Source organism: Gymnoscopelus braueri (genome assembly GCF_963280865.1).
Source record: "Gymnoscopelus braueri genome assembly, chromosome: 20".
NCBI lineage: Eukaryota > Metazoa > Chordata > Actinopteri > Myctophiformes > Myctophidae > Gymnoscopelus > Gymnoscopelus braueri.
In genome coordinates, this window is record NC_137622.1 from 38,952,180 (window position 1) to 38,975,150 (window position 22,971).

A 22,971-nucleotide genomic window follows, 5' to 3' on the forward strand; every position below is an offset into this window, starting at 1 on the left:
TATTGTCATAAAGACATTTATCAAGACCAAAACTAGCAGTTTTAATCCAGAGTGTGAACCTGGCTCAGAGTTCAAACTAAATAAGAGCAATACACTTAAACACATAATTGATTATGAATATAAAGACAAAGGCTAATTAGCTAATTGTTTATGAGTGAGTTAGTCTGCAGAATCTGTAGTGGATGTGTGTAAAGCAGTGGTTTTCAAAGTGGGGTCCAGGGGACCCTCATGGTTTCTTGAGGGGGCTCTAAATGTCCCCTTACATTTCTGTAACTCCACAGTGTGTACAAAATGGAACCAAATGGACCCCTAATGGTCCATTTGTACACTCTCAGAGATATGGGGGTCATTGAAATTAAAATGTCTTAGAAGTAAGGAGTTGGATGCAAACCAAAAGACAAACAAGCCAAAATGTGAGAGGGGAGAATGAGAGACTCATGAAGACTGCTGTCACTATGCGAGTCAGGAGGGAGTGCGGGACAGAAAGACCAAGGCAGACTAGTTCAGATACAAGGAGTTTTCTTTTTTTTATTATGACAAAAACCAGGGAACACAAGGAGCACGAGGCACTTGCAAGTTTCACTTGTAAAAGCACAAGAAGATAGCCTACATACGCCGAATCAAGGAGACTAGACCAAACACTAAGATACTCACAGACAACTACATACAACAAACAGACTGGCAGTGAAGGGCAAACAGAAACACATTGGAGACACAGGTGCTTATCTATGGACAATCAACACACGATTGGCTAGGGCTAAACAAGACACAGGTGAACAACATTTGCAAATGACAGGGTGAGACAAGACAGGTAGCAGCAAACAGGAAACACTCAGACATCACTACAAAACAAAAGGTACACAAGTGTAAATTAAAACTAGAACTAAGAAGATATATTTCGAAAATATGTAAAGAAACACAACTGTATTGTAAAACACCAAGTATAACTAAGAAACAAGGAACACAACAAGAAAACACAACAGTTATTGTTAAAAAAAACATCTGTTGGAACATTTTTCTCTGCACCCAGATTTACTCTTTCATTGAGAGCAAACAGAGGGATGTTTAATGTCATCAAAATACAAATCCGTTATTGTCATATCTTATAGTCATTAAATAGAGTTGCATCTTCCATAGCAGTGTGGCTCAGGAGATATAGGGATTTATAAGCTGAAGGTTTAAGGTTTGAAACACAAAGGTGGGTAAAGTAACACATTATCTATTGCATCTTCCATGCCAGCTAGCATGTGAGATAAATCAGTGATTTATAAACTGTTGGTTAAAGAACCATGGCTCAAATGATAAATCAGGGGTTTATAAACTGAAGGTTCAGGGTTCAAAACTCCCAAAGAATGTTTTTCACTTTCCATCTAAATTGTGAAAGGTGAGTTAAGTATTACATTCCCGATTACATCTTCCATGCTAGATATGGCTTAAATGATAAATCAGGGGTTTATAACCCAAAGGTTCTGGGTTCAAAGCTCCCAAAGAGCATTTTTCACTTTCCATCTAAATTGTGAAAGGTGAGTTAACTATTACATTCCCGATTACTTCTTCCATGCTAGCATGGCTTAAATGATAAATCAGGGGTTTATAATCCAAAGGTTCTGTGTTCAAACCTCCCAAAAAACATCTTTCACTTTCCATCTAAATTGTAAAAGGTGAGTTAACTATTACATTCCCGATCACATCTCCTATGCCAGCGTGGCTCAATAGATGAATCAGGGGTTTATAAACCAAAGGTTCTGGGTTCAAAACTCCCTAAGAGCATTTTTCACTTTCCATCTAAATTGTAAAAGGTGAGTTAAGTATTACATTCCCAATTGCATCTTCTGTGCCAGCGTGGCTCAATAGATGAACCAGAGGTTAATAAACCAAAGGTTCAGGGTTCAAAGCTCCACTAATACAAAAGACAACTCCAACAACTAATACAAAATATCTCAAACAACCAAAACAACAATCAATACAAAACTTCAAAGTGCCTCAATAAAAAAACATAAAACAGTGGTAAAATACAAAAACAAATAAGTCATCTATAATACTAATAATGTCAATGACATACAACAAAAATTGCTTTGCTTAGTATGTACATTTATTAAGCTCCTCCCACTGGAGGTGGGCTTTACCCATGCTCCTCCCCCTCCTACCGGAGCTAAAAGAGGGCGTGAGGAGGGAGGCGGGCTGATTCTACGCTCCTCGCCTTAAAAAGAGCAAAGATAGAGATTTACCAGGACCAAGATTCAAACCCCCAACCTTCCACCTGCGAGGCCTCTGCTTTTCTCTTGCGCCACCAGGCTTTTCACACTATTTAGAAACCCGAGGTAATATTTGTAGTTTAAGGGAGAGGTGGCAGGTCAAAATTTGAAAGTCTACAGCAAACACCTCTTCCCCTGACAGAATGACTGAATCTACTAGATTCACTGATGATCAGGGTTCATTATGACACAACTTTTTTGAGTTTTAGGTTATTGTTAAAAACCATCTGTTGAAAAAAAGAACAAATGCAACAGATGGTTGGAGAGCAAACAGAGGGATGTTTAATGTTATCAAAACACATATTTGTTATTGTCAAAGTCATTTATCAATTTCAGAAGACCAAAACTAGCAGTTTTAATCAAGAGTGTGAACCTGGCTCAGAGTTCAAACTAAATAAGAGCAATACACTTAAACACATAATTGATTATGAATATAAAGACACAGGCTAATTAGCTAATTGTTTATGAGTGAGTTAGTCTGCAGAATCTGTAGTGGATGTGTGTAAAGCAGTGGTTTTCAAAGTGGGGTCCAGGGGACCCTCATGGTTTCTTGAGGGGGCTCTAAATGTCCCCTTACATTTCTGTAACTCCACAGTGTGTACAAAATGGAACCAAATGGACCCCTAATGGTCCATTTGTACACTCTCAGAGATATGGGGGTCATTGAAATTAAAATGTCTTAGAAGTAAGGAGTTGGATGCAAACCAAAAGACAAAACAAGCCAAAATGTGAGAGGGGAGAATGAGAGACTCCAAAAGTAATGAAGACTGCTGTCACTATGCGAGTCAGGAGGGAGTGCGGGACAGAAAGACCAAGGCAGACTAGTTCAGATACAAGGAGTTTTCTTTTTTTTATTATGACAAAAACCAGGGAACACAAGGAGCACGAGGCACTTGCAAGTTTCACTTGTAAAAGCACAAGAAGATAGCCTACATACGCCGAATCAAGGAGACTAGACCAAACACTAAGATACTCACAGACAACTACATACAACAAACAGACTGGCAGTGAAGGGCAAACAGAAACACATTGGAGACACAGGTGCTTATCTATGGACAATCAACACACGATTGGCTAGGGCTAAACAAGACACAGGTGAACAACATTTGCAAATGACAGGGTGAGACAAGACAGGTAGCAGCAAACAGGAAACACTCAGACATCACTACAAAACAAAAGGTACACAAGTGTAAATTAAAACTAGAACTAAGAAGATATATTTCGAAAATATGTAAAGAAACACAACTGTATTGTAAAACACCAAGTATAACTAAGAAACAAGGAACACAACAAGAAAACACAACAGTTATTGTTAAAAAAAACATCTGTTGGAACATTTTTCTCTGCACCCAGATTTACTCTTTCATTGAGAGCAAACAGAGGGATGTTTAATGTCATCAAAATACAAATCCGTTATTGTCATATCTTATAGTCATTAAATAGAGTTGCATCTTCCATAGCAGTGTGGCTCAGGAGATATAGGGATTTATAAGCTGAAGGTTTAAGGTTTGAAACACAAAGGTGGGTAAAGTAACACATTATCTATTGCATCTTCCATGCCAGCTAGCATGTGAGATAAATCAGTGATTTATAAACTGTTGGTTAAAGAACCATGGCTCAAATGATAAATCAGGGGTTTATAAACTGAAGGTTCAGGGTTCAAAACTCCCAAAGAATGTTTTTCACTTTCCATCTAAATTGTGAAAGGTGAGTTAAGTATTACAGTCCCGATTACATCTTCCATGCTAGATATGGCTTAAATGATAAATCAGGGGTTTATAACCCAAAGGTTCTGGGTTCAAAGCTCCCAAAGAGCATTTTTCACTTTCCATCTAAATTATGAAAGGTGAGTTAACTATTACATTCCCGATTACTTCTTCCATGCTAGCATGGCTTAAATGATAAATCAGGGGTTTATAATCCAAAGGTTCTGTGTTCAAACCTCCCAAAAAACATCTTTCACTTTCCATCTAAATTGTAAAAGGTGAGTTAACTATTACATTCCCGATCACATCTCCTATGCCAGCGTGGCTCAATAGATGAATCAGGGGTTTATAAACCAAAGGTTCTGGGTTCAAAACTCCCTAAGAGCATTTTTCACTTTCCATCTAAATTGTAAAAGGTGAGTTAAGTATTACATTCCCAATTGCATCTTCTGTGCCAGCGTGGCTCAATAGATGAACCAGAGGTTAATAAACCAAAGGTTCAGGGTTCAAAGCTCCACTAATACAAAAGACAACTCCAACAACTAATACAAAATATCTCAAACAATCAATACAAAACTTCAAAGTGCCTCAATAAAAAAACATAAAACAGTGGTAAAATACAAAAACAAATAAGTCATCTATAATACTAATAATGTCAATGACATACAACAAAAATTGCTTTGCTTAGTATGTACATTTATTAAGCTCCTCCCACTGGAGGTGGGCTTTACCCATGCTCCTCCCCCTCCTACCGGAGCTAAAAGAGGGCGTGAGGAGGGAGGCGGGCTGATTCTACGCTCCTCGCCTTAAAAAGAGCAAAGATAGAGATTTACCAGGACCAAGATTCAAACCCCCAACCTTCCACCTGCGAGGCCTCTGCTTTTCTCTTGCGCCACCAGGCTTTTCACACTATTTAGAAACCCGAGGTAATATTTGTAGTTTAAGGGAGAGGTGGCAGGTCAAAATTTGAAAGTCTACAGCAAACACCTCTTCCCCTGACAGAATGACTGAATCTACTAGATTCACTGATGATCAGGGTTCATTATGACACAACTTTTTTGAGTTTTAGGTTATTGTTAAAAACCATCTGTTGAAAAAAAGAACAAATGCAACAGATGGTTGGAGAGCAAACAGAGGGATGTTTAATGTTATCAAAACACATATTTGTTATTGTCAAAGTCATTTATCAATTTCAGAAGACCAAAACTAGCAGTTTTAATCAAGAGTGTGAACCTGGCTCAGAGTTCAAACTAAATAAGAGCAATACACTTAAACACATAATTGATTATGAATATAAAGACACAGGCTAATTAGCTAATTGTTTATGAGTGAGTTAGTCTGCAGAATCTGTAGTGGATGTGTGTAAAGCAGTGGTTTTCAAAGTGGGGTCCAGGGGACCCTCATGGTTTCTTGAGGGGGCTCTAAATGTCCCCTTACATTTCTGTAACTCCACAGTGTGTACAAAATGGAACCAAATTGGACCCCTAATGGTCCATTTGTACACTCTCAGAGATATGGGGGTCATTGAAATTAAAATGTCTTAGAAGTAAGGAGTTGGATGCAAACCAAAAGACAAACAAGCCAAAATGTGAGAGGGGAGAATGAGAGACTCCAAAAGTAATGAAGACTGCTGTCACTATGCGAGTCAGGAGGGAGTGCGGGACAGAAAGACCAAGGCAGACTAGTTCAGATACAAGGAGTTTTCTTTTTTTTATTATGACAAAAACCAGGGAACACAAGGAGCACGAGGCACTTGCAAGTTTCACTTGTAAAAGCACAAGAAGATAGCCTACATACACCGAATCAAGGAGACTAGACCAAACACTAAGATACTCACAGACAACTACATACAACAAACAGACTGGCAGTGAAGGGCAAACAGAAACACATTGGAGACACAGGTGCTTATCTATGGACAATCAACACACGATTGGCTAGGGCTAAACAAGACACAGGTGAACAACATTTGCAAATGACAGGGTGAGACAAGACAGGTAGCAGCAAACAGGAAACACTCAGACATCACTACAAAACAAAAGGTACACAAGTGTAAATTAAAACTAGAACTAAGAAGATATATTTCGAAAATATGTAAAGAAACACAACTGTATTGTAAAACACCAAGTATAACTAAGAAACAAGGAACACAACAAGAAAACACAACAGTTATTGTTAAAAAAAACATCTGTTGGAACATTTTTCTCTGCACCCAGATTTACTCTTTCATTGAGAGCAAACAGAGGGATGTTTAATGTCATCAAAATACAAATCCGTTATTGTCATATCTTATAGTCATTAAATAGAGTTGCATCTTCCATAGCAGTGTGGCTCAGGAGATATAGGGATTTATAAGCTGAAGGTTTAAGGTTTGAAACACAAAGGTGGGTAAAGTAACACATTATCTATTGCATCTTCCATGCCAGCTAGCATGTGAGATAAATCAGTGATTTATAAACTGTTGGTTAAAGAACCATGGCTCAAATGATAAATCAGGGGTTTATAAACTGAAGGTTCAGGGTTCAAAACTCCCAAAGAATGTTTTTCACTTTCCATCTAAATTGTGAAAGGTGAGTTAAGTATTACATTCCCGATTACATCTTCCATGCTAGATATGGCTTAAATGATAAATCAGGGGTTTATAACCCAAAGGTTCTGGGTTCAAAGCTCCCAAAGAGCATTTTTCACTTTCCATCTAAATTGTGAAAGGTGAGTTAACTATTACATTCCCGATTACTTCTTCCATGCTAGCATGGCTTAAATGATAAATCAGGTGTTTATAATCCAAAGGTTCTGTGTTCAAACCTCCCAAAAAACATCTTTCACTTTCCATCTAAATTGTAAAAGGTGAGTTAACTATTACATTCCCGATCACATCTCCTATGCCAGCGTGGCTCAATAGATGAATCAGGGGTTTATAAACCAAAGGTTCTGGGTTCAAAACTCCCTAAGAGCATTTTTCACTTTCCATCTAAATTGTAAAAGGTGAGTTAAGTATTACATTCCCAATTGCATCTTCTGTGCCAGCGTGGCTCAATAGATGAACCAGAGGTTAATAAACCAAAGGTTCAGGGTTCAAAGCTCCACTAATACAAAAGACAACTCCAACAACTAATACAAAATATCTCAAACAACCAAAACAACAATCAATACAAAACTTCAAAGTGCCTCAATAAAAAAACATAAAACAGTGGTAAAATACAAAAACAAATAAGTCATCTATAATACTAATAATGTCAATGACATACAACAAAAATTGCTTTGCTTAGTATGTACATTTATTAAGCTCCTCCCACTGGAGGTGGGCTTTACCCATGCTCCTCCCCCTCCTACCGGAGCTAAAAGAGGGCGTGAGGAGGGAGGCGGGCTGATTCTACGCTCCTCGCCTTAAAAAGAGCAAAGATAGAGATTTACCAGGACCAAGATTCAAACCCCCAACCTTCCACCTGCGAGGCCTCTGCTTTTCTCTTGCGCCACCAGGCTTTTCACACTATTTAGAAACCCGAGGTAATATTTGTAGTTTAAGGGAGAGGTGGCAGGTCAAAATTTGAAAGTCTACAGCAAACACCTCTTCCCCTGACAGAATGACTGAATCTACTAGATTCACTGATGATCAGGGTTCATTATGACACAACTTCTTTGAGTTTTAGGTTATTGTTAAAAACCATCTGTTGAAAAAAAGAACAAATGCAACAGATGGTTGGAGAGCAAACAGAGGGATGTTTAATGTTATCAAAACACATATTTGTTATTGTCAAAGTCATTTATCAATTTCAGAAGACCAAAACTAGCAGTTTTAATCAAGAGTGTGAACCTGGCTCAGAGTTCAAACTAAATAAGAGCAATACACTTAAACACATAATTGATTATGAATATAAAGACACAGGCTAATTAGCTAATTGTTTATGAGTGAGTTAGTCTGCAGAATCTGTAGTGGATGTGTGTAAAGCAGTGGTTTTCAAAGTGGGGTCCAGGGGACCCTCATGGTTTCTTGAGGGGGCTCTAAATGTCCCCTTACATTTCTGTAACTCCACAGTGTGTACAAAATGGAACCAAATTGGACCCCTAATGGTCCATTTGTACACTCTCAGAGATATGGGGGTCATTGAAATTAAAATGTCTTAGAAGTAAGGAGTTGGATGCAAACCAAAAGACAAACAAGCCAAAATGTGAGAGGGGAGAATGAGAGACTCCAAAAGTAATGAAGACTGCTGTCACTATGCGAGTCAGGAGGGAGTGCGGGACAGAAAGACCAAGGCAGACTAGTTCAGATACAAGGAGTTTTCTTTTTTTTATTATGACAAAAACCAGGGAACACAAGGAGCACGAGGCACTTGCAAGTTTCACTTGTAAAAGCACAAGAAGATAGCCTACATACACCGAATCAAGGAGACTAGACCAAACACTAAGATACTCACAGACAACTACATACAACAAACAGACTGGCAGTGAAGGGCAAACAGAAACACATTGGAGACACAGGTGCTTATCTATGGACAATCAACACACGATTGGCTAGGGCTAAACAAGACACAGGTGAACAACATTTGCAAATGACAGGGTGAGACAAGACAGGTAGCAGCAAACAGGAAACACTCAGACATCACTACAAAACAAAAGGTACACAAGTGTAAATTAAAACTAGAACTAAGAAGATATATTTCGAAAATATGTAAAGAAACACAACTGTATTGTAAAACACCAAGTATAACTAAGAAACAAGGAACACAACAAGAAAACACAACAGTTATTGTTAAAAAAAACATCTGTTGGAACATTTTTCTCTGCACCCAGATTTACTCTTTCATTGAGAGCAAACAGAGGGATGTTTAATGTCATCAAAATACAAATCCGTTATTGTCATATCTTATAGTCATTAAATAGAGTTGCATCTTCCATAGCAGTGTGGCTCAGGAGATATAGGGATTTATAAGCTGAAGGTTTAAGGTTTGAAACACAAAGGTGGGTAAAGTAACACATTATCTATTGCATCTTCCATGCCAGCTAGCATGTGAGATAAATCAGTGATTTATAAACTGTTGGTTAAAGAACCATGGCTCAAATGATAAATCAGGGGTTTATAAACTGAAGGTTCAGGGTTCAAAACTCCCAAAGAATGTTTTTCACTTTCCATCTAAATTGTGAAAGGTGAGTTAAGTATTACATTCCCGATTACATCTTCCATGCTAGATATGGCTTAAATGATAAATCAGGGGTTTATAACCCAAAGGTTCTGGGTTCAAAGCTCCCAAAGAGCATTTTTCACTTTCCATCTAAATTGTGAAAGGTGAGTTAACTATTACATTCCCGATTACTTCTTCCATGCTAGCATGGCTTAAATGATAAATCAGGTGTTTATAATCCAAAGGTTCTGTGTTCAAACCTCCCAAAAAACATCTTTCACTTTCCATCTAAATTGTAAAAGGTGAGTTAACTATTACATTCCCGATCACATCTCCTATGCCAGCGTGGCTCAATAGATGAATCAGGGGTTTATAAACCAAAGGTTCTGGGTTCAAAACTCCCTAAGAGCATTTTTCACTTTCCATCTAAATTGTAAAAGGTGAGTTAAGTATTACATTCCCAATTGCATCTTCTGTGCCAGCGTGGCTCAATAGATGAACCAGAGGTTAATAAACCAAAGGTTCAGGGTTCAAAGCTCCACTAATACAAAAGACAACTCCAACAACTAATACAAAATATCTCAAACAACCAAAACAACAATCAATACAAAACTTCAAAGTGCCTCAATAAAAAAACATAAAACAGTGGTAAAATACAAAAACAAATAAGTCATCTATAATACTAATAATGTCAATGACATACAACAAAAATTGCTTTGCTTAGTATGTACATTTATTAAGCTCCTCCCACTGGAGGTGGGCTTTACCCATGCTCCTCCCCCTCCTACCGGAGCTAAAAGAGGGCGTGAGGAGGGAGGCGGGCTGATTCTACGCTCCTCGCCTTAAAAAGAGCAAAGATAGAGATTTACCAGGACCAAGATTCAAACCCCCAACCTTCCACCTGCGAGGCCTCTGCTTTTCTCTTGCGCCACCAGGCTTTTCACACTATTTAGAAACCCGAGGTAATATTTGTAGTTTAAGGGAGAGGTGGCAGGTCAAAATTTGAAAGTCTACAGCAAACACCTCTTCCCCTGACAGAATGACTGAATCTACTAGATTCACTGATGATCAGGGTTCATTATGACACAACTTTTTTGAGTTTTAGGTTATTGTTAAAAACCATCTGTTGAAAAAAAGAACAAATGCAACAGATGGTTGGAGAGCAAACAGAGGGATGTTTAATGTTATCAAAACACATATTTGTTATTGTCAAAGTCATTTATCAATTTCAGAAGACCAAAACTAGCAGTTTTAATCAAGAGTGTGAACCTGGCTCAGAGTTCAAACTAAATAAGAGCAATACACTTAAACACATAATTGATTATGAATATAAAGACACAGGCTAATTAGCTAATTGTTTATGAGTGAGTTAGTCTGCAGAATCTGTAGTGGATGTGTGTAAAGCAGTGGTTTTCAAAGTGGGGTCCAGGAGACCCTCATGGTTTCTTGAGGGGGCTCTAAATGTCCCCTTACATTTCTGTAACTCCACAGTGTGTACAAAATGGAACCAAATGGACCCCTAATGGTCCATTTGTACACTCTCAGAGATATGGGGGTCATTGAAATTAAAATGTCTTAGAAGTAAGGAGTTGGATGCAAACCAAAAGACAAACAAGCCAAAATGTGAGAGGGGAGAATGAGAGACTCCAAAAGTAATGAAGACTGCTGTCACTATGCGAGTCAGGAGGGAGTGCGGGACAGAAAGACCAAGGCAGACTAGTTCAGATACAAGGAGTTTTCTTTTTTTTATTATGACAAAAACCAGGGAACACAAGGAGCACGAGGCACTTGCAAGTTTCACTTGTAAAAGCACAAGAAGATAGCCTACATACACCGAATCAAGGAGACTAGACCAAACACTAAGATACTCACAGACAACTACATACAACAAACAGACTGGCAGTGAAGGGCAAACAGAAACACATTGGAGACACAGGTGCTTATCTATGGACAATCAACACACGATTGGCTAGGGCTAAACAAGACACAGGTGAACAACATTTGCAAATGACAGGGTGAGACAAGACAGGTAGCAGCAAACAGGAAACACTCAGACATCACTACAAAACAAAAGGTACACAAGTGTAAATTAAAACCAGAACTAAGAAGATATATTTCGAAAATATGTAAAGAAACACAACTGTATTGTAAAACACCAAGCATAACAACAAATAATCAGGGCTAATACCATTACATTCTTTAAACAAAAATAAATAATCTCTCTTGACACAAATGGCATTGGCATTACATTGCTACACCAGTATCAAAACATTTGCTATGTGAACTTTATACTGTAATGGCTACCTCCAGTAGTTAGTGCAGGGGAAGCAGCTTATACAGACACTTGCAGTAAAAATTTGCTTTACACCAAAGTGCATCTTATGTTAAAAACACAGGATAATGTTTAACACTACCCTTCAAAAACATTCAGCATGTCTCAGCTGTTCATTGATACAGTTAACATCATCTTCATTCATTTTACATGACCACCTCTAGGTTAGCATTAGCACCAAGCATAACAACAAATAATCAGGGCTAATACCATTACATTCTTTAAACAAAAATAAATAATCTCTCTTGACACAAATGGCATTGGCATTACATTGCTACACCAGTATCAAAACATTTGCTATGTGAACTTTATACTGTAATGGCTACCTCCAGTAGTTAGTGCAGGGGAAGCAGCTTATACAGACACTTGCAGTAAAAATTTGCTTTACACCAAAGTGCATCTTATGTTAAAAACACAGGATAATGTTTAACACTACCCTTCAAAAACATTCAGCATGTCTCAGCTGTTCATTGATACAGTTAACATCATCTTCATTCATTTTACATGACCACCTCTAGGTTAGCATTAGCATGTCAATGGCATATTCCTGTGTATATTAGCATTAGCATGCTAGCGTTTCTTTTAGCATTAGCACACAAGCCTCACCATGCTGGTATATCTCCTCTAACTTCAAACACGAAGTCAGGGCTCATCTGGCTGCACCCAGATGAGTGGGTTTCTGTATAAACAGCTTCTGGAATGGTTTTAGCTGAGGTTATAAACTTTTAATTATATAATGGCTTGTGGCTCCAAACAGTGGCTGCTGTCTGTCTCTGGGTGCATCCACACATGTACGTCAAGTTGTCGTACGGAAGTAGTCCCATCCACTCCCATGTAATAGGAAAAAACGGACTTCCGGTTTTTAACTTAACATGGGAGTGGATGGGACTTCCGACTTCCGTACGACAACTTGACGTACATGTGTGGATGCACCCTCTCATGTGTGGAAATCACATTCTCTACACACAGGACTTAGCTGACCTCAACAGGAAGTGTCATGTTCAAAATAAAAGTACTCTTTTCTTTTTCTTTTTCTTTCGCCATCGGCTGAACTGCAAGATCATCACAGTGCAAACTAATCTCATTCCCAACATAGTCCAATCTTTCTCTTTCAAGCTTGTGGATCTGCTACTTTTGATACTTTTGTATGATGCTGTAGTATGATCAAAAAGTTCTAAGATCTAAAAGTTAAAATATGGAGATAATAGGTTTCTAACCGACAGCAACAACATACTAAATAGTCTCTCTGGATGATTCTGCTGGGTATTGAACTCAGACCTCCCAGGCTCAGGGAGGGCACTCTAACCACAAGACCACTGAACTGATTTAAATAAAAACCTCTACATGACTCTACTAGAAAGGTGTGCTCCTGATTTGATTGTGTACCAATTTGTGTGAGTTTTAGACAGTGGTGGAAAGTAACTAAGTACATTTATTTAAGTACTGTACTTAAGTAAATTTTTTAGGTATTTGTACTTTACTTGAGTATTTACAATTTCCAATACCTTTACTTCTATTCCACTACATCTCAGAGGCAAATATTGTACTTTTACTCCACTACAATTATTTGAAAACTTTAGTTACTAGTTAAGATTTTTATTTTTATTATAAAACGTACATTAACCACTTCAGCCCTATATATATTTCTGCCATTCACAAGCCGATCTACAAGCTCACAATGCGTCGCATCGTGAGCTTGCTATTTTCAAAAGATATTTATACATTTGAAAACTTGAAATGGAACATTCTGCATAATGTCAAGTAAGAGCATTATCCGCATCATACCGTAGCCCCCGAGCTTCAGGAGGACCTATGGGTTGCCTCATGTTCTAAGCAACAAAAAATAAATAAACATTTTGATTGTACGACCTACGGTTCAAGAGTTATAGGCTAAAACGCGAAGCAGCCTGTTACAGCGTGACTATGAAGCCCATTTGGGGCAGAGGTTCTTCCTTGGCCTTCTGGGACTGCGCTTGAAAGATTAAGTGTGTGTGTGTGTGTGTGCGCCCCCCCCCCCCCAGGCAACTCGATCAGCTCCATGGGCAGCCCCGGTCCTCAGGCTGCGGAGAACACGCCCCCTCCGCCCCCCCGGCCCTCCCCATTGGTCCAGGGCGATGAGCTGCTGCCAGGCAACAACCAACTGCCGGACCACGGCGGCAACAACAACGTAAGTACAGCACCGGGTTCTCAACGTCTGGTTTGGGGCCCAGCAGGGGGTCCGATTGGACCCTTTCACGGGTCTGTAACTCTGAGAGTGTACAAACGGAACCAAACAAAGGGTCCGTGTCGCCTACTTTGCCCACTACTTTGTCTGATAAAACGTGATAATGTCCCATTCAATGCATTGATAGCATTCAAAGCCGGGCTGATTGCTCCCTGAGCACCGCACAGTGTCTGCTCACAGCCCCTAGTTGTTATAGGATGGGTACGTGCAGAGGAAACATTTTCACATACTGTGTGTTTAAGTATACAGTTACAAAAGAATACACCCCAAGGCGTGGGGACTATTCTATTCTATTCTATCTTCTACCCTACTGTAGCCTCGGTCCCAGCCTCACTCATCTGCGAAGAGAAGAGCCTGGTCACGACCTAAAGCAGCGAGTGTCTAGGAAGTCCTCCTGAGTGGACAGGATTTCCGTTTCCCCCAGAAATTATATTTTTTGACCAATCACAACACTCGTTTCATTCACGGAGAATGTTAACAGATTTGTAATGCATTAACGTCATTTCCTTGGGCAGTACCTCCGCCAAATTCAACCATTTCCGGTTGTCAACTTCCTAGACAACCAACATCCCAGGTCTTGCCCAGACCTGGGGACCTAATACAACAAGCCCTGAGAAAAGCCCCAAGCCCCAAGAAATCATCAATTCTAGGAGCAGTAAAAGTATATTTACAGAAAAACAGGACAGGTACTTTTACCCCTCGAGTGTCCTAAGATAACACCCAGTTATATAGTCCACCAGAGACCGTCAAGAGACAGCTAGAACAGAGCCTTCATCCACGGCTTATATAAACAACACAAACTTGGCCTCATCCCACACTAACTTATAGCGAGCGGATCCACAAATCATAATTTGCACACAGCAAATTCCAAAGTCTTAATCAACTCGCTGGACCGAAATACAATATTGCTTACTCTGTTCAATACTGTTAGTTTAAGACAATGCTCAGCAGTGTGTGTGTGTGTGTGTGTGTGTGTGTGTGTGTGTGTGTGTGTGTGTGTGTGTGTGTGTGTGTGCTGCTTCTGCTTCTCAGATCAAAGCGTCTGGCCGTGGGCAGGAATTATCCCAATAAGACCCGAGAGACGTTTCTACAAATGTTTTCTAAATCTGTAGTTCTCACCAGTGATGGAAGAAGTACTCAAATTTTTGAGTACTTCTTTGCGACGCGTTGTGAGCTTGTAGATCGGCTATTTTAAAACTGCCAAATATATAGGTCTGAAGTGGTTTTGTAATAATAATCAAAATCTACAAGGTAACTAGTAACTTAAGTTTTCAAATAATTATAGTGGAGTTAAAGTTACAATATTTACCTTTGAGATGTAGTGGAGTAGAAGTGAAATTATTGAAAAGTACCAGTAAAGTAAAAAAAATACCTCTAAATTGTACAGTACAGTACTTGAGTAAATGTACTTAGTTACTTTCCACCACTCGCTCTCACACTTTCAAGTGTGAAAAAAAAGAAAGTACTAAAAATAGCAGATATACAAGCTCGCTGCAAGCTTGTATATCTGCTATTTAAAACATATATATAATAATCGACACAGATGCTTTCCCGGTTTTACTGGGTTATCAGAGCACTTTTGGCAAGGCTTCTAAAGATTTAATAGTGTGTGTGTGTGTGTGTGTGTGTGTGTGTGTGTGTGTGTGTGTGTGTGTGTGTGTGCAGAAGTGTGGAAAAACAAAAACAGCCGCGGTCGGCCACTCCGTGTCGGATAGAGAGGCATCTCTCACACATTTACAGTGGTGGAAAAAGTACTACATTGTTTTACTTAAGTAAAAGTATCAATACTGCAGTAAAAGTAAAAGTCTGGAATTCAAAATATACTTGAGTAAAAGTACAAAATATTGGCATCAAAATGTACTTAAAGTACCAAAAGTAAAAGTAATGCAGAATGCAGAATGTCCCATTTCAAGTTTTCAAATGTAAAAACATCTTTTGAAAATAGCAGATCTACAAGCTCACAATGCGTCGTATCGCGACGCATTGTAGTCTACAATAGCTTGTAGATCGGCTATTTTCAAATGGCCGAAATATATATAGGGCTGAAGTGTATACAGTATGTTTTGTAATAATAATCATAATCTACAAAGTAACTAGTAACTAAAGCTTTCAAATGATTGTAGTGGAGTAAAAGTACAATATTTGCCTCTGAGATGTAGTGGAGTAGAAGTAAAAGTATTGGAAATTGGAAATACTCAAGTAAAGTACAAATATCTCAAAATTGTAGTACAGTTCTACATTGTAGAACTCAAGTACAGTACTTGAGTACATGTACTTAGTTACTTTCCACCACTGCACATTTAGTAAAGACGTAATGAAACAGATTCAATAAAAGAGGCTCACCCCGTGAGCATGAAGGGGAGGTCTAAATGAAGGGGGAAACGGTTGTTAGCGCGCCGCGGCACATAAAGACTCCATTTGTACCCACTCCTGTTTCTGCTTCCTCAGATGATGCCTCGTTTGACGACTTAAATCGTTCACAATTTGTCCCGACGAAGACTTAATTAAAAGAACGTTGTTGTGGGAGTGAGTTCACCCTAGGACGAGGTACACCTGGTTAAAGCAGCACTATGTAACGTTGTTTTAATGAATACATTTCAATTCAGCTCAATCTGTATGGTAGAGAATGTAAACAAAATATAACTCATACAATTGTGGTGGTTGTATTGTGTCTCCCTGCTCTTCTATTGAGACATTTTAGATCGTGTCAAAGGTCATTTGGTCATGTCTCACCTAGACACAGGATCTGACACAAAGTTTGAAAAAATTCTAATCTGGGGTAGAAGAGGAAAGCTACAAAGGACAACTTTTTTACAACCAAGGTTTATATTTTAGCTTGTAATTAAAGTAAATAAAAGATGAGTGTTATTTTTTATTCATTTATTGCTTTCTATAGTTTTAGCAATTTTTGTGATATTTTTTACAGTGGGGGCATTCTGTCCGGTGGCTAAATATGCCCTTTTTTACACAATAAAAAAGGTCCTGTGGTCTTTGATGGCCAGATGTGAGTTATTGGGGGCTAGAAGAGCTACTGTAAATAATAATAAAGAAAACGCCGGGTTATTGTGTAAAAAAAGACATATTTCGCCACCGGACAGAATGCCCCCGCCCACTGTAAAAAAGATCGCGAAAATTGCTAAAACTATAGAAAGCAGTGCATTTAAAATTTGTAACACTCATCTTTTATTTACTTTAATTACAATCTAAAACATAAACCTTGGTTGTAAAAAAACGAAGTTGTCCTTTAAGTGAGCAAACAATCTGGTGAAAAGCATCCTCGTGGAAATACAGTATGTTAGTCACTCACTGTTTGAAGAAAATAGAGATCTACACGTTCACATCGCGTCACACCACAACATATTGTGAGCTTGTAGATCGGCTATATTTTCCGGCTATAAGTATGAGTCAGACTTTAACCCAAAAAATGTCAGATCATAGCGCAGCGCGAAGTGACGCGCTATGAGCTTGTAGCTCTGCTATTTTTGAAAAATCTTGAAAATGTGTGCACATCTTTGAATGTAATATATTAAAAGATTTGCACACATTTTCAAAAAAAATCAGAAAAAATGTTTTTAAAGCGAACATCAAATCTTTGCTCCTGGGGGTTCCTGGCACAAAATATTTTGAGATGGGGGTCCGTCCGCGGCCAAATACATATAATTTTGGGGGTCCTTGACATTTTTCAGAAAACTGTTAGGATTTAGAAGCCATTTGTAGAATCAGCCTCAGGTCTTAATGGTTAAGATCAATTCAAAAGGAAGGGGGAAAGGATTCTCTATGCACACTTTAAGCGTTGTGAGGTTGCCACTAAATACATACGTTATTGGCCCTATCACATTAATGCGTCACTCCCAACTAATTACAGTGTGCATTTAGCTCACAAACTTCCTTTGATAGGATTTTCTCCAACAACCCAAAAAAAAGGCTCGTTTTAACCTATTAAGACCGGGAACGCATCTGTGTGACATTTTAAGATTTCTTTGGCTATTCAAAAATAATTTTTCGAAAAATCGTGAAAATGTGTGCAAATCTTTTTTTGAAAGTGAACATTTGTAACTCAAATCTTTGCTTCTGGGGGTCCCTGGAACAACATATTTTACAAATGTTCGCTTAAAAAAAAAAAAGATTTCCACAAATTTTGACAAATTTTCAAAGAAATAGCAGATCTACAAGCTCTCGGTGCCGCGCTATGAACTTGTATATCTGCTATTTTTTGAATTACCAAAGAAATCTGAAAATGCTTTCCCGGTCTTAAAGGGTTAATAACTTTGGCCAAATGCTTGCAAAAAGCTGTGCGCGCTGTTGTTCGCTCAGACGTGCGGATGTGGTGAAGAGATGCCTTGGCTTTGAACCACGTGTTGTTGTGTTTTGTTTTTTTTTCTCTGATGTGAGCGTTGCTATCTCCTGGCTGACCTTGTCCAACACTGACCATTCAGTGTGGTCCAAACGTCTAGCCCTGGCCAGGCTGTGCCTGTGCCAATGCCAGGGCGGCCAGTGCCAGTGCCAGGCTCTGCCCGGGCACAGCCACAGGCTACCTCTGTGTACCTCCCTGCCTCCCAGCATGCATCTCTGCCAGAGATAATCTGGGCTGCCAGACAAGAGGGGATTCCAACTCTCTCTCTCTCTCTCTCTCTCTCTCTCTCTCTCTCTCTCTCTCTCTCTCTCTCTCTCTCTCTCTCTCTACACCTCTCTCTCTGTGTGTCTCTCTCAGTGGGAGAGGATTAGAGGAGGTGTTTGTTGGAGGCAGTGCATCAGTCAGGCTTCATTACTATGAATTTATGCATGCCCATCTGTCCCTCGTTTGCCACTCTCTCCCTTTTCTCCCCTCTCACTCCTTAATCCCTCCTTCCCTCCTTCCCTCCTTCCTTCCTTGCGTTGTGAGCTTGTATGTCTGCTATATTTACTGCATGCAACACTAGAATGCAACCAAGTATAAATAAGGCTTTGCTCTCCACCCCACCTCCGTTCTCTCTCTCTCTCGCTCTCTCTCTCTCTCTCTGTCTGTCTTTCATCCACTCTCTCTACCACTCTCAGTCCACGTACCCTACCACTCACACACACACACGAGCGCACGCGCGCTCCAAACGCGTGACGCTGCGGCGCTCTGGGAGCTTGTAGATCAGCTATTTTCTGTGCATGATACTGGCATGCAACAAAGTATAAACCAGGCATAACTCTAACCCTATAACCCCTACATCTAACCTCTACTGTACCAGTGCAGATTTTTACAGTACATTTTGATTTAGTTTTAGTCATAGTCTTTTGAATAAAAAAATAAAAGTCACATTTTAGTCATCTGAAATCTTTTAGTTTTTGTCTAGTTTTAGTCGACTAAATATCATAAAATTATAGTCGTCAAAATCTACAGTTGATTAAGGGCACGTACACACTATACGATATTTGGTCCGATCAGGCTGTCGGGGACCTTTTTCGGCGATCGCCGACAAAACCACTCTATCTGGCGCAGATCGGCCTTTGATCGGCGAGATAATGCTCGCTGTGTGTGAAAGGCTCTGCGAGACGATCCGGCCGCGATCATAGCGCTCGGCGATGGCTTCCCGACCGTTTCAGATATCTAGCGGGTTAGATATTTGGTTCTGTCGCCGACTGGACATCAAACAGTATCATAGGGTATGAACGGGGTCCGCGAGGAGATCCACGCTACAGCCAATGAGAGCACATTACAGCAGCCACCGTGGTTAGGGGAGGGTCGCTGGACCTGACCACAACAACCAGTCCCTACTGCAATATTACCGTCCGGTCCTGTATTAAGTTAAACATTATAAAACAAAATGAGAGAGTGAGCGAGCGTGCTCGAGTAGGGGCTGTTATTTGAGAGGAATTGCAAGAGAGAGAGAGAGACTCTGAGAGAGAGAGTGAGACGAGAGCGGGCTCTGTGTGTCACGGTGTCTTTGAGTGGCTGAGTGCAGCACGTAAACAGAGTTGCCAGATTTTGCGAGAGAAATAAGCAACCAGTTCTATGAAACCAAGCCCAACAAAAGCGACTATAGGCCACATCACATGAGCACTTTAGCCTATATACAAATACATTGGATATTTGAAAATAGGCGATCTACAAGCTCACGACGCGTCACAGCGATTTTCATAGAAGAATCTTGAAAACATTTGAAAATGGTGGAATATTTTCCAAATCCACACAAATCTTGTATGGGGGGTCTCTATGGCACAACATATTTTCAGAATGGGGTTTGTCTGCGGACAAACACGTGTCATGTGTTGTTTAAACCACTGGTTTAAACAACATTAGGAAACAAGGCCAAATAAGCAACTAGTACTACACGTTCAAGCAACTTTACAGAAAAAAACAAGCCCAAAGTCGCTTATAATAATGGCAACGCTGCTCCTGTGCACTTGACGAGAGAGAGAGAGAGAGATGGATAGATAGAGAGAGCTAGATGCGCATGTATCACGGGAGACGTCTGTTAAAATGAATTGTAATCAAAACAAATGTAGGCCTATGTATTGGGTCTGACTCTGGAGATAGCATCCTAGTGAACTATCCTACAGTGTGTAATCCCTGGTCGGGGATCAATCTATCTATAGTGTGAAAACCACAACGATATATGACAGCCGATTTCAAGAAATAAACTCCTGCAGTGTGTAATGCTTAACGATCAGATGACTCCCCGACCACTTTAACAGTCTTACAGTGTGTACCTAACCTTAGTCGACTAAAATGTATGTTGGCGGTGCCTTGATGGTGTCTTAATGGCTGATTTCACACTTGGTTGCATACTGAAAATAGCCGTTCTACAAGCTCACAACGCGTCGCAGCACGTTGCGTTGTGAGCTTGTAGATCTGCTATTTTCAGAGCACAACACCTGAGCGCAAGCAAACATAAAACATTTTAGTCTAGTTTTTATTTGTTGACGAAATTGTCAATATAATTTAGTCTTAGTTTTAGTCATCGTAGCTTAGTTTTTATTTAGTATTCGTCAGGGAAAAAAGGTAGTCGCAGAACATTTTTCGTCATAGTTTTAGTCGACGAAATCAACACTGTACTGTACATCCCTAATCCAAATCCCAACCGCAAAATGAATCTTTTCCTGGTTGTAAGACTAGCGCGCGCACACACACACACGCACACGCACACACACACACACACACACACCTGTCTTAACCCATTAAGACCTGGAACGCATCTGTGTCACCTTAGATTTCTTTGGCTATTCAAAAATAGCAGATCTACAAGCTCATAGCGCGGCACTCGGTGCCGCGCTATGAGCTTGTAGATCTGCTATTTTTGAAAAATCGTTTTAAAAAAACTGTTAGGATTTAGAAAACATTTTTAAGAATCGCCTCAGGTCTTAAAGGGTTATTTCTCAAATTCGAATACATTGTGCTTGTGGGGACATTTTGGCACCTCACAAACACAGTCATAATATAAAGTACACACATACGTACACACTTGCATTCACTCTCCCTCTCCACTCCTCTTTTCCGAGTGTCAGCCTATACACATAGTTGCGTTGGAGCCTCACCGCCTCCTCCTTTCTCTCTCTCTCTCTCTCTCCTCCAAATCTCTTTCTCTCCTCCTTCTCCTCTTCACCCCCGCTCCCCTCCCCTCCCCATCCCCCTCTCTCTTCCCTCACTCATCTCCACGTCTCTCTCTCCTCCGAGAAGCTTTGGTTGTTGCTGTAAAAGTGTTTTTTTTCCCCCACTTCGCCAGTTGGTTTGAAGGGCTTTTCGTTAGAAAAAGGCTATGTGTGTGCGTGTGCGTGTGTGTGCATCATGCATGTATGTGTGTGTGTGTGTGTGTGCGCGTGTGTGTGCGCGCGCGTGTGTGTATGTGTGCGACTCACACACACACCTGAGATTCACGACTCAATAATTTCCACAGCACCGGACGACTACAATCCTTTACAACGTTATACTGCCTTGTAAAGAAATGCAATTAACTGGATAATAACTGCGACTACATTCTACAGCCAATTGTGAATTTTATTTTTTTGTGCCCAGGGTAACTTTGTGAGGAGATAAATAAATAAAGGTAAATGTCTCATTTCAGAGCAGACCTTTCATGCTGAACTGACATGGAAAACAGATCACATTTTCTGGGTCACCTGGTAGAATATTTACCTCAACATAGCAGTTAACCAGTGGTGGAAAAAGTACTCAAATGTTTTACTTAACACATTGACTGCCAGAATTATTTCAGATTTTTTTAGCTGTTTTATGCCATAGATTTTTCATTGAGAAAAAAAAAGTACTCAGGAGCCGAGATACAGAATTTTTAAGTTTGAAGTTAACAAGGAAGTGGATGGGAGTCTAAATCTTCGAAAAATCATATCTCCTTGGTCTTTGGGTAAAAAAACAAAAACAAAAACGTATTTTTTTTTTCTTTTTCAAAAAACGCATATATGCGTTCTTGGCAAGCAAGTGATGGATTCTAAAGAACGCAAAGAACGCATATATGCGTTCTTGGCAGGCAATGTGTTGTAAAAGCATCAATACTGCAGTGTAGAAGTACTCTGTTACAAGTAAAAGTCCTGGAATTCAAAATTTACTTGAGTAAAACTACAAAAGTATTGGTATAGAGTACAGAAGTCCTGACGTCACTCGTTCATTCCCTGGTTCGTAAAGTAATTTCTCTATGGAGAATTAACATTGGGTCACAATAGAATCGTCTCGTATAAGAATTATGGTCCAAAAATAAACAAACTGTCTCGGCGATATTGTCAGGGAGGAGGTTCTGTATCGTTTATGATAGTCAGTCACTTATATTTGATACAGTCTGTTTCTGGCGAAAATTTTACTAATTCGGCGGAAGTAACATTAGCGTTTTTCTCACCGTCAGTCGATGCTTCATATCCATAAGAGTCAAACCGCCGGGATCATTTGTTTATTTTTGGAACACAGTTCTTATTTGACGCGATATTAAATACGTCTATGGGAATTCAGAATGGGGGGGGGGGGGAAACCGCAAACCAGGTAGACAAACCTAGGATGTGTAAATTAGGTCAGACTTCGGTGCTATATTAACCCTTTCAGACCTGGAACGCATCTGTGTCACTTTAGATTTCTTTGGCGTGCCGCGCTATGAGCTTTTATATCTGCTATTTTTGAAAATATTGAATTTGTTTTTTTTGTTAAAAAAAAAAACAGTTTTTTTTAAAGAATCGCCTCAGGTCTTAATGGGTTAACATGTACTTAAAGCTCACAACTCTATTTTCAATTAGCCTATGTGTAAAATAGGGCTAAAGTGGTTAATGTATGTTTTATAATATAATAATTCATATCTGCAAAGTAACTAGTAACTAAAGTTTAAAAAAAAATTGTAGTGGAGTAAAAGTACAATATTTGCCTCTGAGA

General features: G+C 39.5%; 1 protein-coding gene across 1 annotated transcript in view; it reads left to right on the plus strand.

Annotated features, from left to right (window-relative positions):
* Positions 1–22,971, plus strand: part of LOC308075683 (GDNF family receptor alpha-4-like) — a gene marked incomplete at its 3' end in the record, with an annotated part of 99,612 nt that overhangs the window by 72,528 nt on the left and 4,113 nt on the right. Inside the window, exon 7 of the mRNA XM_080415631.1 lies at positions 13,435–13,580. Coding sequence (XP_080271757.1) covers positions 13,435–13,580 — 146 coding nt within the window. The remainder of the gene's footprint in view (positions 1–13,434; positions 13,581–22,971) is intronic.